We start from the raw sequence: 15725 nt of genomic DNA, 5'->3' as shown, positions 1-15725 counted from the left end.
TCAAGTCACTTATTTGATTTATTACAACCAAAACAATTAAAGATCAACCATTGAAATTCTTTCAAAGCTTGGAGATGATGAAAACAAAATAATAGCCTCACTTACCTGATTTGCTAAAACTATAAATCAAAACCGAATCGTTGAAATCCTTTTGAAGTTTGAAGATGATGAAAACAAAATAATTCCAAAACTTAAGAGATCAAAGAGGATCGTGCTGATAACGTATTATGAAATAAATCTTAAAAGAACAAATAAAGATAACTAAAAGAAAGAACAAATAAAGATAACTAAAAGAACAATTAAAGAGAAGAAAGAGAGTATTTAGGGGAGAAAAGAGATCTTATTGAAGTATATATCTTTTACAAATGAAGTGAAGGGGTCTATTTATAGGTTAATAAACCCTTGAATCATAGTCCTAATCTAATTCTATCTAAGAGTTCAAATTATATTACATTTCTTATATCTTACCTTTTAGGCTGTTTGATTTGTTCTATACTTCTTGGGTCATAATATAATAGATATTCACATATTTATTCATAACATTTAAAAGAAATATCAATATCTTGTCCCTGAGAGAGAGAAAACTTCATGGGGTTTTCTAGAAATAAGAGAAAATGTTAGATAAAGGAAAATATAAACTATATAAAATAAATATAGATTGTTTCTGTTCCCAAGAGCATGAGCCGTTGAGGTGAATACGCGTTGCAGAAGCAAAAGTGAGCCATAGAAACAAAGCAAGGATTAAAAACGACGTCATTTTCGTCTCCAATCCAAATATATTTAGCCTTCGAAGCTCCTTCGTCCCCTGACTTCCATTCTTTCTTCTTCTAGAGAGAGGATGACCACCCCGGTTTGCCCATTCGTCAAAGCGGCTCGACCCGACGACGCTGGTTCTGCCAAAAAAGCCGCCACCGGCGGCAGCGAAGCGGCAAGGAAAGACTCCGGCGACACCGCTACCGTGTCTCCCAAATGTCCCTTTGGTTACGATTCCAACAACTTCAAGCTTGGTCCTCTCAGTTGTATGATCTGCCAAGCTCTTCTCTTTGACTCCACCAAATGTATCCCTTGTTCTCATCTCTTTTGCAAGTAATAATCAATTTTCCCCTTGTTGCTTTCTCTAAAAATTTTGGGTATTTATTACTTCACGGTTTTTTTTTTCTGTTTTCGATGATAATTCTTTAATGGGGTTTTCTTAATCGCCTGTTTTATGCTGCCTCTTTATCCTTGATGGGTTTTCTTATTTGATGGCCTTTTTTGCTGCTTTTTTTTTTTCATTTTAATTCATCGATGCATTTTTCTTGTTTGACTGTTTTTTGTTTCTTTTTTTGTGGGTTTTTTTTCTTATTTGACCCCTTTTTTATGGTAATAAATCGTTTTATGTGCTTGGCGTAATTGACCCTTTTTTGCTTATTGTGTTAAACTTTTATCCTTTTTAGAGTGTGTATATCACGGTTTAAGGATTGCCCATTATGTGGAGCTGACATAGAGAAATTGGAACCTGACACCAATCTTCAAAGCATAGTGGATCGGTTTATCGAAGGACATGCTAGGATCAAGAGGGCTCATGTTGACACCAATGGAGAAGGAGAGCAAGTTCTGAATGAGGATAAAAAGGTAATTTATGAGGATGTTTCGTTGGACAGAGGTGCTTTCTTGGTGCAACAGGCCATGAGGGTAAGTTACCTGCTCCTTGCTTTATTTCCTCATTTCTAGTAGCTATTTGGGTTTTGTGAAATAAGTTTCTGCTTGCTTTGTATAGGCATTTCGTGCTCAAAATATAGAAAGTGCTAAATCTAGACTCAGTATGTGTGCGGAAGACATCCGAGATCAATTAGATAAAGTGGGCAACACATCAGAGTTGTGCTCACAGCTTGGGGCAGTCCTTGGTATGCTTGGTGATTGCTGGTATGTTTCCACACGCACTCCTCTCTTCTCTTGATTGTATATATTTATTTGCACTCGCCTGTATGTAGACACATGTTGCACTCAATTTAGATGATGTTGTCTGCATAGACTGTAGGTTTTTAATTTTGATAGACAACAAGAGCACAATCAGGTTTTATTAAGTGTTTAATGGTTAGCTAAATTATTTTGGAGTTTTTGAGGTTATATTAGCATCAATGTTTGTTTTTAACTTTTTTCATCTAGAATTGCAAGATTGAAAATTTCTGTTACTAAATGTGCATTTAAGGTTTTAAGATGTTTGAGCTGTGCCAATGTGATTTAAAAGATAACACCCTATTGTTAAGGGAAAAGGGTAGATCATAGACTTTTATAAAGGTTGTAAAGGGGTGTAAGGTGGTAGACAATGCACGTCAGCTATGAGCTTGCAATTTGTGGCTGAAAATGTTAAGGAGCAAGAATGCACTGCCAAGTTTTGAATAAACATGGGCTAGAGGATTGTGGTTTGGGTCAAGCCCTTAGGTTAGGTATGCATTTTCATTTTAAGGGATAAGCTTGGTTTGGTAGAACACTTCTGTTCTTCTTCTTCGAAACCTAGTTGTTTTAAAATTTTGTTGCATTTGTGAGACCTTTAAGGTTGAGCTGGAGTGAGCTTGGCTTTGGTTTGGGGACTAAGTTAGACCTTTGAGATTGGTTTTCAAGAGGTGTATTAGTTATAGCCTAATCTGTTCTAGCAGGTCTATTAGTTGTAATAATGCTGTTCAGACCACTCTAGGGTACTGTTTGCAGCACTTCAGAGAAGCATTTATGTTTTGAATCAAGAACTGTGTGCGCATACTAGATTTCTTTTGAGTCTTACTTTTTTTTGGATTCTTATGGCGTCTGTATTCTATGTTGATAGTTTATAATCATTGGTGCATCAGTTTATTTCCGAGGGTCAAGAAAAATTGTTAATCAGGATTGTTCACCGAGAATTGTCTAAGTTTATCCAATCGTTTAATATGGGCTTTTATTACTGCTATATCTGTTTATCCAATTATGCTAAGGAACCTGGTTTAGGACTTTTGGCCATATTCTTTTTATTTGACATTAGGAAGTGGTATTAGGAGATTTTAGACAGTGGCTAAATCTGCATGTGATGTGTTACTGATGGTTGTTTTAGAGAACATAAGTATATAGATGTTTTTCGTCAAATCTGGTAAACCATTTGGATGTTGATTGTCGGACTTCAATATTGCACTGTAGTCCAGTTGATCAACGGATTAAATGTTCTACATGGGCTCAATTGGCAACAATGATATATGGGCCATGATTCAACGATTTAACTGTTATTTGCTGCAAAGTCCATGGCTACTCCCAGTCTGTTGGACTCAGTAGTGACTGTTGGATACGGTATGTGTCCATTATGGATATATTCAATTTTTTCTAAGTTCTTCCTTATATTTGGAGGGTTGGACCTTCATACCCACGTCCAATGGATGTGTCAACACGAGTACTTCTTGGAAAATGAATAGTCAGAGCAACATAACTCCTGGTATAGATGTTAGAAATGAGTATTGTTTAAGATAGGATCATGTGTGCTGTTGCAATACTGCTGTTAAATTGCAGCTGAAGCTTCTGCAGTCTTAAACACATAAGATAATGCTGGTTGTGCCTGATTTGGTCTGGGTTTCTTTATTTCCTATTTCTCTTTTTATGTTTTTGAGCTTTGCCTCATTTTAGAAACATAACCAATGAACTAATTAAAGAACTAGTAATAAAAGATTAATAACACAAATTTCCTTGGGCTACAATGCAGACAGGGATATTGTTGTCCTGAGAATTGCATTCAGCTCTAAAAAATAATAATTTAGTGGACAAGTTGGTTGAAGTGTTTGAGCTTTTGTAAGAGTTTGGAGTTTCCATCTGTGTTATAGTTTTATTTATACTGGATTAGTTATCTGGTAGGATTTTTTGTTTGTGTAAGTTTTAAGTTGTTATCATTTTCTTGAAATAAGTAATCGAAGTTATATTAGTTTGCTATTCTTATTATAATCTTGTTTATGAAGAGAAAAAACAAACGGATCTTTGATGTGAAGATTGATCTCATTTAAAACATGATGTGGAAAACTTAGAGGAGAAGAATCAGTGAAATAACCTTATTGGGAACAAGAACTCTTTGTAATTGTGATGCAAATGTTTGAGTAAATCTAAGCATTTAAGGTTCTAGCAGTCGAGCAATGGGAGATGCTGGTGCTGCAATCAATTATTTTGAGGAGAGCGTTGAGTTCCTTACGAAATTGCCAACAGATGATTTGGAGGTTATTCCACTGTAAACTTTGCTTTGTGATATTGCCTTTATATTCTTCACTAATGAGTCACCATGATCATTTCGAACCTACTTTTTACAGATCACACATACACTATCTGTTTCACTTAATAAAATTGGAGATCTTAAGTATTATGACGGAGATCTGCAAGCTGCAAGGTCTTACTACTTTCGCTCTTTGGGTGTCCGCCGTGATGTTATCAAGCATAATCCTCGTGTTTCTTCTCAGGTTAGCAATTTGGTTTTTCTTTTCCTCCCCATTTTTTTACAACTTTTTAGCTTAGCTTGATATTATCATCACGGTCTCTGTTATGAATGTGTTTATGCGTGAATCATATTATGTCTTCTAATGACGTGTATCTTTTAGCATTAATATTTGAATTTCAGTTTTCACCATATTCAAAACCGACTAAAATTTAACCCCTTTGTTGATCTGGAATATTGCATTTGGATATGTACAACTTAATCGAATCAAAGACATTGATAGCAAAAAGTGTACTTTCCTGGTCTCTTATGGATTCTCTCAAGTTTATCCAGTGAGGTCTACGATTGTATCTTGGCATTGTATTGCTATCAAAATGGTATTCAATGAGATGCTTGCGACATGCAGTATTTGTATAGATCTAAATCGCGCTTTCAAGTGACAGTTAATCAGGTGGATCAATTGAACTGGTCCACTAATTTCTTGAAGGTTTTAGCTTACGTTCTATAATTGTCGGCAGGAATTCTTAGGGATGTTTCCTGAGTAGTAGGGACATTATATTGCAGCCATGGTGGATTAAGTATTCTTATTCTCTTTTTGTACCACAGTTGTGTACGAAAAAGAAAATTGCATATATAGTTTTGTGATTAGCAATTATAGAAGTTCTATTTGGAGGGATAGCTTTGTAATTTCTTGCTACTTTTACCAATCAGCCTATCTACACTTTAAAATTTGAATGTTCACCCAATCTACATTTAAATTGAAAATAAATCAGCCTATCTACACTTTAAAAAAGGTGTGCTAAAACTTTCACCCCTTGATATGCAATCTGGTTGGGCCTCCTGTCTGTTCAGCTAGTTGGATAGCCTGCTTGGGCTGCTGACATGCTTGGTTGTTAACCAATGCCTATTTACGTGTGACACAATACCTATTTGTTAGCTTCATTGTTACTTACATCAAACTTTCTCTTTGTAAGATATAAATCTTGGACCCTCCAAAGTTTCTGTCAGTTCCTGTCAATCAAATCCTCCAGCTTCATTACTTCTTGGTGCCACACAGGAATTTCTCACATTATACAGTTTCAGCCACTGTTCTGCTAATAGATTCCTATCAAATTAAACTGTAATGCAACAATTAACACTAAACCCCTCTTCATAATCATAAACTCTTAAAATCCCTAATTTTTTTTGTTCCCAAAATTTACAACTAGTGAAGTGTGCAGATTGTTCAAATCTTTGCATTATGTTCGAGATTATAGAACCCTTGACATTCTGAAAAAGAGCAACTCTTAGATGACGTTATATGTCTGCATAAACTCATCTTTAGTGTGATTCATGGGTGATTGGTGATTGTAATGGTTATTAGCAGGTCGTGAGGTGCAGGGATTGGTAAAAGAGAGCAGGTTATGCCTCCACGGGATCTGTGAGAAATATGCAGTTTCTTTTTTACATCTTTTTTAATGTTTCCTGAAAGACAACATATTAACAAAATATTGCCAAGAGTCGTGGTATAAGAACCTTCCTTGTGCATATACCTGATATATGGCTGGTGTGTTGGCTTGCCGTTAAGGTGGCTTTAGCTGTGTCTGCTGACCTGTTGCCAGTTGCATTTAGGGCAGAGGACGCATACTAATAATTAATTTGTAAATGTTGGGCCTAAGGATTCAAAATGAATTAACAGAGGCTTCGCTCAGGGTTGTCCCCTCAACCTTTTCTTTCTTGCTGTCTAATCTGAGAAAGGAAAACAAATCCGAATGAGTTAAACTTTGTTAAAGTTTTTGTGACAATCAATGCTTGTGAAACAAATGCCGTTAAGGTGGCTTTCGCTGTGTCTGCAGACCTGTTGCCAGTTGCATTTAGGGCAGAGGATGCATACTAATAATTAATTTGTAAATGTTGAGCCTAAGGATTCAAAATGAATTAACAGATGCTTCGCTCAGGGTTGTCCCCTCACCCTTTTCTTTCTTGCTGGTCTAAATGTAACCTGAGAAAGGAAAACAAATCTGAATGAGTTAAACTTTGTTAAAGTTTTTGTGACACCCAATGCTTGTGAAACAAAATAGAGTAGATAGTTCTTATTAAATATGAAACTAGATCAGAATGCTATGTGTTTACAATTGAAATCCATTCTAGTGCTGGAGAAGCTTTGTTGGTCTTCCTATATAGATGCTTCTGTTGGTATTGAAGAGTGTAGCATTGTTTTTGTTCTGTTGATTTTGTATTTCAGATTCTGGATGTAGCTGTTTCCCTCGCTAAAGTTGCAGATGTGGACAGAACTCTCGGAAAAGATGATGTGGCTGTTGATGGATTTCAAGAAGCCATAACGATGTTAGAATCTTTGACTTTGAAATCTGAAGAAACTGGTCTCCAGGCTCGGGTAAGTTTTCCTTCGATATAGCTATGATGCTAGTTTTATCTCTTGGAAAATGATTTCTCATTTTCTTTTCACTTGCAGCGTCATTCGGTGCTGGAATTCCTAAAAACTCAACTCGCTGAGAAACAATCAGAGGCAACTGTGAGTTCGGTGCCCCCTCAATGAAAAAATGTGAACTGTAACAAAGGAGCCTGTTTCTGTACATATACACAAGCTTCAGGTTGCCAGGTAATGAATTCAGTTTAGGAAGAGATGATCCATGGAGGATTAAGATGTGCCAGAGTTGTGAATATTTTGGTTAAGTCCTTGGGACACGAGTGGTAGACAATCATGCTTTACGTTTATCTGCAAAATCTTCACCCGACAGCTATATGTAATCTTAAAATAAGAGGCAGACAGCATCACTTTTTAGCACAAGTCAAGTTTTCACTTTTTCTTTGTGTTTTTCCCAGTTCCTTTTAAATGTATTAATAAGGATGTGACCATGATGGGATAATGGCATACCAATTAGCTATTAGATTTTAGTTATAATGCGGACATTTTAACATCTTCTACATAAATGCAAGCTTTTTTCTTTCTTTTTTAATTTATTTTTTATGGTACTTGCTTATAAAATTAAAAAAATATATTATATTGTCTTAAAAAGTTTTGGAATTATTTAAGAAAATTCAAATAAATTTTTATTTTACTATTACATTCATTTTTATTTTAAATCAAATAAAATAAATTTTTATGATTAAGGGTTGATTAATTGTTATTAACAAAAATGTTAATTTATCATTTTATACTTACTTGACCATAAGTAACAAAGACAATAGGTGGTTTTATTTGCACACATCAGTATTGAATAAACTTTAAAATTTTGTTCTCATTTTGGTAGATTTTCATAACTTTATTTACTCCACAAGAGTCACTTGCTGCTTTTACTCCAAACTAATATAGATAGGAGGTTTTTCTTTTCTTTATCTATTTATTGGTCAAGAATCAAAACTTGGATTGAGGTTTTTTTTGTTAAATTTATAATATTTATATTTATTTCTATTTATAAAGTAGAGGTCTAGCGAAGAAGACGAAGATTCGGTATATAATAATTTTTTGTAAAATTTACAATACCTATATCTATTAATAAAAAATTTATTATGGTAAGTTTTAAGTATAATATCTAAAAAAGTTTTTAAATTATCTTAAAAAATTTAAATAAGTCTTTATAATTTTATTACGTTTATTCAAGTTCTTATACTTTTATTATTGAGTCAATTAAGTTTTTATTATTAATTATTGATTTAATTAAAATGTCATTTTATGTCGTGTAATGTTAACTTGACATATTAACATATTATAATTGATAATAATATAGCATGTCGATATATTATAATTGTTAACAACATAATATATTAATTTGACATGATAACATACCACATGGATATAAAATGACAAGTGATATTTTGATCAATGTTAATTAGTCAATCATCAGTCATAAAGGTTTATTTGATTCAAAATAAAAATATAAAGATTTGATTGAATATAATAAAAAAATAAAACTTTATTTGAATTCTCTTGAATAATTTAAGGATTTTTTTTAATATTATACCTTTATTTTTAGGGTAAAGTATCTCCATTTTCCTAAGTTTGAATTAGAATTTTAAGTGAATCCATTAGTTTTTGAAGTAAACACTCTTACCATTAACAGAGATTATGAAAGGATTAGAATGCTCTTTCTTTTTTTATTAATTTAAAAAATTATTATTATATATTTTTTAAAAAAATTACAAAAATAAAAAAGCACTGGTCAATGCTCCCCAAAGCCCTAAGAAAAGGGAGCACCAACCGATGCTCCGAAGGGAGGGGAACACCAAATTGGGCTCCCCAAGGGAGCTTTGGTGATCCCTAGATAAGGAGCTTTTTTTTAATTAATAAAATTATATAATAATAATTTTAAAAAATTAATTAAGGGTACAATTATTTTTTTACTCTTGCTACGTCATCAAATTGATGAAAACACAACAGTTGACTAACGGTTAGATTTATGAGACGGAATATTTTTTTTTTAAATTAATGGATTTGTACTTTCGATCAAAACTTAGAGAGATAAGGGTATTTTACCCTTATTTTTATATTGATACTTGTGATATCAGTTATTTTATTTTTCGTTTTGATTAATTAGCTTGGTTTATTATCTTGTGATTATTTGAGCGTTATGTGTAAATTTTGTATAAAGTATAAGTTTTGATCCTTGTTTGATAAACAAAATTATCACAATGATATGAGAATTTAGAAGATTTCTTTTTTATACATAAAGAATCTAATAGGTTCATTTCAGGAAGAATTAACTTTCAACCTAAAAAAAAAAAACTCAGATAGCTAAGGACATCGTATTATTGGTTTGAATATGGTACGAGTTTCTTTCAAAACTCTCGATTTATTTTCAGATAGGGTAATTTGCAGAAAATCAATTTCTTGTTTGTTATTTATAAACCTTTCAAAACTTTATTATCATTTTTTAATAATTTATTATTCTAATATTATCATTATCATTGCTTTTTTTTTTTCATTATTTCATAATTCAATCATTTTATTGTTTATTACTTGAATGACTCATTATTTATTTATTTTCCTTTTTTACTTCCATTTTAATTTTTTAATTTTTTATTATTATGATTTTAAATGATGGTTAATTGAATTGAGAGAAAATTTTATGAACCTCTCAACACTTTGATGGGATCTTAATTTATACATAAAGAATCTAATAAGTTCATATTGAGAAGAACTAACTCTCAAGTTAAAAGAAAAAAAACCTCATATGGCTAACGCCGTCGTATTACTGGTTTGAATATGGTACAAGTTTTCTATCAAAGCTTTTGACTAATTTTGAGATAGGGTGAGTTGTAGAAATTGATTTCTTGTTCATTATTTATTCTTTCATTATATTACATTTTTAAAACCTTTCAAAGCTTTATTATCATTTTTTAATAATTTATTATTCTATTATTATCATTATCATCACTTATTTTTTTATCATTCAAAATTCAATCATTTTATAGCTTATTATCTGAATGATTCATTATTTATTATTATCCCTTTTTTATTTCTTTATTTTTTATTATAATTTTAAATAATGATTAATTGATTAATTTTGTCATTATTTATGTCTCACTCTAACAAAATTACTTTGGAATCGTGTCTTTACACATTCCAAGAATTTTCTATAATTTAGATTAACTCTAATTTATCATAATTAGGTAACTTATTTGGTGCAAAATACACTAATAAAAATATAAAGAAAATATAAAAAAGGGTCCAAAGGCTTATCTCCAGTAGGCTGGTAGAAGCCCAATAACTCATTGGACTTTGTCTGGTGGACTCCACGGGCTTGAGCCGCTCCTCTTCCTCTGGTTCTTTCCTTTTTATTTACATATATTTTTCTTTTCTCTCTATTAAACGGCACCGTTTGATGCTGCTCCCGCCAACCCTTAACTATTTAAACTAAAGCAAACCCTTTCCCTCTGTATTTGCTCCGATTCTTTTGTTTGGCTGATTGTGGTTTAGGTTTTTGTCGTTTTCTAGGGATTTTGCTCTTGTGATTTGGGATTTCTCTCCCTTCGAGTCGAAGGCAGTAACGATTCGTATCTGTTTTTACGTTTCCTTTGGTATATCATCTTAATCGAAGTTAGGGTTTTGAATGTACAACGGAATCGGACTCACCACCCCTCGGGGGTCGGGCTCCAACGGCTATGTCCAGAGCAACAAGTTCTTTGTAAAGCCGAAGACGAATCGGCTAACCGACACTACCCGGCCTTTCGAGGCTGGTCAAGGCACCGCCGGCCTCACCACCAAGAAGCCCGACAAGGACATCCTCGAGCACGATCGCAAACGTCAGATTGAGCTCAAGCTTGTGATTTTAGAAGACAAACTCACTGAACAAGGCTACACCAACTCTGAGATCGCTGATAAGCTCGTCCAGGCTAGGAAGGCTCTCGAAGCTCAAGATGAGGAAGAAGGAGAAGTTATACCCACCCCTGCTCATCAGAAAAAGTAAATAATCATGTTAATTTTCTTTTCTTTTCCGTTAATTACTTATGGATTTTTATTTATTTATTTGTTCTTTTTTTTGTGGCTCAGGGTTTCGGATACCCAGACTCACCAAGTTGCTGTGAGGAAGGAGAAGCAGATGGAGACCTTGAGGGCTGCTCTCGGGATTGAGATTGGACTTTCTGAATCTGCTGCTCCTTGCCTTTCTGGATAGATATTCCCTGTAAAACTGATAATATTATGTATAGAGTACAGGTCTGAGTGAAGAAAATTAGGATTCCATATATAATTCTTTTTTCATATATATAAAGTGTAAGTTTTGATCCTTGTCTGATAAACAAAATTTATCACAATCATACAAGAATTCAGAGGAGGTTCATCTTGGGAATAATTAACTCGCAGATGCCTAACAACTTCTTATTATTGGTCTGAATACGGTATGGGTTTCTTTCAAAACTCTCCACTTGTTTTCAGATAGGGTATTTTGCAGAAATCGATTTCTTGTTTATTATTTATTCTTGCATTATATTACATTTTTAATACCTTTAATGGAAGTTTTTATGGAAATTATTCCGATGCATGAGGCTGGCACCTTATTGTATGTGTCAGTTTCTTAAAGATTAGGTGGTGGATTGAGTTTTGCCAAATCATTTTTCTGAATCAGAGATGGGCAGTAAGAGTTTTGGCAGCATGTTTTAGATTGGGTTCTAAGAAAAGATGAAAGCATTGCACAAGCTAGTGAGGGTTTCTTTTTGAGGGGTTTAACGTTTGTGAGGATATATAGAAAGAGGAGTCATGCTGATCCTTCTCCATGGAATTGCTGTTAATTTTAGAAAGTTTGTTTCAGATTGCTCTAGCAGCATTGGCTCCATTTGTGCATTTTTCTTTCAGATTGAGATAGGAGAGATTTGGCCTCTTTATAGTAGTAATATTACAAAGATGTAGTGCTGCTGTTCAGACCACTCTAGGGTACTGTTTGCAGCACTTCAGAGAAGTATTAAAGTTTTGAATCAAAAACTGTGTGCGCATAGTAGATTTCTTTTGAGTCTTACTTTTTGTTGGATTCTGATGTCGTCTTTATGCTATTTTGATAGTTTATATTTGTTGGTGTATGAATTTGTTTCCGAGGGTCAAGAAAAATTGTTAATCAGGATTGGTCACAGAGAATCGTCCAGTTTTATATGGGCTTTTATTGCTGCTATCTGTTTATCCAATTATGCTAAGGAACCCGGTTTAGGACTTTGGCCATATTCTTTTTACTTGAAATTAGGAAGTGGTGTCAGGAGATTTTAGACAGTGGTTAAATTTGGATGTGATGTGTTACTGATGGCTGTTTTAGAGAGAACATAAGTATATAGATGTTTCTCACCTTTTGGATGTTGATTGTTGGACTTCAATATTGACTGTAGTTCAGTTGATCAACAGATAAATGGTCTAAGTGTATATCTTTTACTAGTTTGTTTCATGGATTAGATATGTGAGTGATAAAGAATGTTTTACTTGGTTATTTATATATATTTTTCTATAAAATTAAATGTTGTAATTAAGTCAAACTCATCTGATAGATTTATGTAGTAAGCCAAACATTTGGCTTAGTTTCTTACACATAATACTTAACCTTTCTGTACATCAAACTGGGCTGTATTCTTTTGCTCTATCTGTTTCACTAACAAAAAAAAGTATTGCATTGTGTTCGGTTGCTTTAAATCAGGCAGTGTTACTGTATTCTTTTTCCTTTTTTGCCTTTTATTTTCAGTGGTGGATGTACAATTGAAATTCATTGTACTGCTGGAGAAACTCTGTTGTGTTTCTAATACAGATGCTTTTGTTGGTATTGAAGAGTTTAGCATTGTTTTCGTCCTGTTGATTTTGTATTGCAGATTCTGGATGTAGCTGTTTAGTTGCAGATGTGGGCAGAACTCTTGGAAAAGAGGATGTGGCTGTTGATGGAGTTTAAGAAGCCATAAAGTTGTTAGAATCTTTGACTTTGAAATCTGAAGAAGCTGGTCTCGAGCTTTCTTTGATGTAGCTACGAGGCTAGTTAATCTCTTGGAAAGTGGTTCCTCATCTGCATTTCACTTGCAGCGTCTTTCAGTGCTGGAATTCCTCAAAACTCAACTGGCTGAGAAACAATCGGAGGCAACTGTGAGTTCAGTGCCCCCTCAATGAAAAACTGTGAACTTCATAAAGGAGCCAGTTTGTGTACATAGAAAAGCTTAAGGTTGCCAAGTAATGAATTCAGTTTAGGAAGAGAAGATCCTTGGAGGATTATGATGTGCCAGAGTGTGAATATTTTAGATAGTCCTTGGAACACAAGTGATAGACAACCATGCTTTACATTTTATCTGCTAAATCTTACTTTCTGCTTGAGTTGCCATTCTCTCTACACCTATATGTAATCTTAAAAATAAGAGGCAGACAGCACCACCTTTTAGCACAAGTCAAATTTTCTCTGTTTTTTGTTTTTTCCCAGTTCTTTCTAACTGTTAAACATGGATAGGAAGATTGTGTAGAATATTGTAATAAGCATATGTAGAAACAACTGTATTTTATATATTAACAAATCTAATTCTTGAATGTATAATAAATATGTTTATTCTTTTAGTTTTATAAAAAAATTTTAAAGCCAGTTTCAGGGCTCAGACAAATTTAGCGTTGTAATGTATTAACGCTAGTGTCACAATAAATATTGTAGCAGCTGCTTCAGGTTACAATCTTTTTATGTATGAATAGAATATAAGATTAATTTACATCAATAATAAAGATAATTGTATATAAAAGGTCATTACCATAAAGATCAATTTATGATGAGGAATTACCATGAAGTGGAGATAAATTATTTGATCTGTAATGTGCGTGGAGACTTCTTTCTTAAAAGGTCAAACAAATAAAAAAAGGGTTAATATTTGATGCACTTCTATACACTGTTCACTAAAATATGACATTTCATTAATGAGTGAAAATAAACAATTTTTAAAGACTAAAAATTAAATATTAAAAAATTCATAATAATTAATTAAACAAAAAAAATATTTTCACTTTTTTATTTCTCTCAGTTATACTTTTTCTTGTTCTCATCTCTTATCTCTCTCCAACTCCATCATCTTTTTCTCCTCTTTGTCCATTATCTCTCCAACACCATCAACTTCTTCTCCTCTTTTTCCATTAAAATTAAGTTTTGCAATATTCTACAACTTCAAAGAGTAATTTTTAGATTTTTTTCTTATATTTTTTAGATTCTTTTCTTATTCTTTTTTAAACATATTGAGAAAACATATCTTAAAAAAAAAAAATGAGAAAACAAGATTTAAATATGTAAATCTTATAAGCAAAATTTTATTAAGTTAACAATTTTGCTTCTAATTAACAAGATTAAGCAAAAAATTGTTCTTTTCTTAGAAGCCATATCACACCTTCCTCATGGTATTGCAAAGGGAAATTCACTTTCACTCAAGTAATTGATTTTGAAACCCTTTTAAAATGGTTAGTAACATCCCATCAAATATAGCTAATTTTCATTCAAAAGGTTAAAATTAAAATGTTTGTATAACATATATATCATATGAACAATGATTTTGGTTTAAATACCAACAAACATGTGATTTAGTTTAACATCTTAGGTTTGAATTTATTAGTATTTTGGGTTTTAGTAAAATGGTAAAGTAATACCTCAAAAGAATTTTAGTTTTGATAATGATTTGGAGTTTTATAAGTGCATTCTAAGGAAAAAAAAAAACCTAATGCTTGTGGAAAAAGAACAATTTTGGACTTAATGTGTTATTTATAAGTAAAATTATTGACTAAATAATTTATACTAATAAGATTTATTTATTTGAATTTTGTTTTCTCAATCTCTAAAGAATAAAAAAAGAAACTAAAAATTAGTCTTGAAGTAACAAAATTTTGCAAAACCTAATTTTAATGGAAGAAGAAGAGAAAAAGAAGATGATAGAGTTAAAGAGATATAGAAAAGAGGAGAATAAGAAAAAGAAGGATTGAAAGAGATTGAAAAGCGAAAATATTTTATTTTTTATTTAATTAATCAATATAAAATTTTAATATTTAATTTTAAGTTTTTAAAAATTTTTTATTTTACCTCATTAATGAAGTGGCATATTTTGGGGAGCTGATAGTATGTAGAAATTATACACTGTCAGTGCATCAAATATAAATCCATAAAAAAAATATCAATGTAAAATCTCAAAAGCAACGATAGAAAAATGACATATTGCATAAAAACTACTAACTACAAAAAAAAAAAAAAAACCTCTAAGGGAAAAAAATTCATTGAAACTTAAAAAATTACAGTTACAAATTTAAAATATGTCAAAATGGCAACAATGATATAAATTGTTATATGTAAATGTCTATCATCTTCATCCCTCCAAAAGTTACTTAATTATACATTTTTTACATTATATCAATTTTTCGCATAAAAAGGTATTTAGTTCATTGGTATTTTTAGCATAAAAAGGGAGTTAAAGACTTTAAATCAAAGGAGTATCCATGACTAAGGAGTCAATTGAATTCAAACAGAAATGCCAGCGTACTTCAAAATGCTTCCTCTAGTACTTCAAACAATGTGTCCATTGCATTTGAGAATCTATGAATTTCTATTTACCAATTCAAAGTGTCAACCAAAGCTTCATATTAGCTTTATCAATATGGTTACAATAATATACAATTATAAAGTGAATGGTTGATAAATAAATTTTGTAAAATACACTTACCTATAACATTCTTGAAGAATCAAAAGGTAATTACAACAAAAATGTCAAATGAGTTGAAAGATAAACATACTATAAAAAAAAAATAATGACAAACATGTTTATTTCTAATAATGGACTTATCTTTACTCAAAAGATAATTGAAATTAAGAAATAAAAGAAATTTGAAGCTTATATGATGCAT

The 15725-nt window shown here is 32.1% G+C and overlaps 2 protein-coding genes across 3 annotated transcripts; both read left to right on the top strand.

The window, feature by feature from the left end:
• Positions 1-706: 706 nt before the first annotated feature.
• On the top strand, positions 707-7371 carry LOC18586954 (zinc ion binding protein). Of its 2 annotated transcripts, none has more exons than XM_018129402.2 (7): positions 707-1086; positions 1437-1674; positions 1760-1905; positions 4112-4202; positions 4293-4439; positions 6639-6788; positions 6867-7371. In XM_018129402.2, the coding sequence occupies exons 1-7, from the start codon at positions 839-841 to the stop codon at positions 6948-6950; spliced, it is 1104 nt and encodes a 367-aa protein (XP_017984891.2). In that variant the 5' UTR covers positions 707-838; the 3' UTR covers positions 6951-7371. The 2 variants fall into 2 exon arrangements, with proteins under 2 accessions (XP_017984891.2, XP_007010628.3); XM_007010566.3 differs by having other exon boundaries at positions 710-1086; positions 4115-4202.
• Positions 7372-10283: 2912 nt separating this feature from the next.
• Positions 10284-11205, top strand: LOC18586953 (pre-mRNA-splicing factor cwc-21-like). The gene is made up of 2 exons (XM_007010565.3): positions 10284-10817; positions 10905-11205. Exons 1-2 carry the CDS (start codon positions 10465-10467, stop codon positions 11026-11028), a joined length of 477 nt encoding a protein of 158 aa, XP_007010627.3. The 5' UTR covers positions 10284-10464; the 3' UTR covers positions 11029-11205.
• Positions 11206-15725: the final 4520 nt, after the last annotated feature.

This window comes from Theobroma cacao, chromosome 10, assembly GCF_053813885.1.
Source record: "Theobroma cacao isolate CCN51 chromosome 10, ASM5381388v1, whole genome shotgun sequence".
In the NCBI taxonomy this organism is placed as follows: Eukaryota; Viridiplantae; Streptophyta; class Magnoliopsida; order Malvales; family Malvaceae; genus Theobroma; species Theobroma cacao.
The sequence above is the reverse complement of the archived record's forward strand: the minus strand, read 5'-3'. Positions and strand labels throughout refer to the sequence as shown.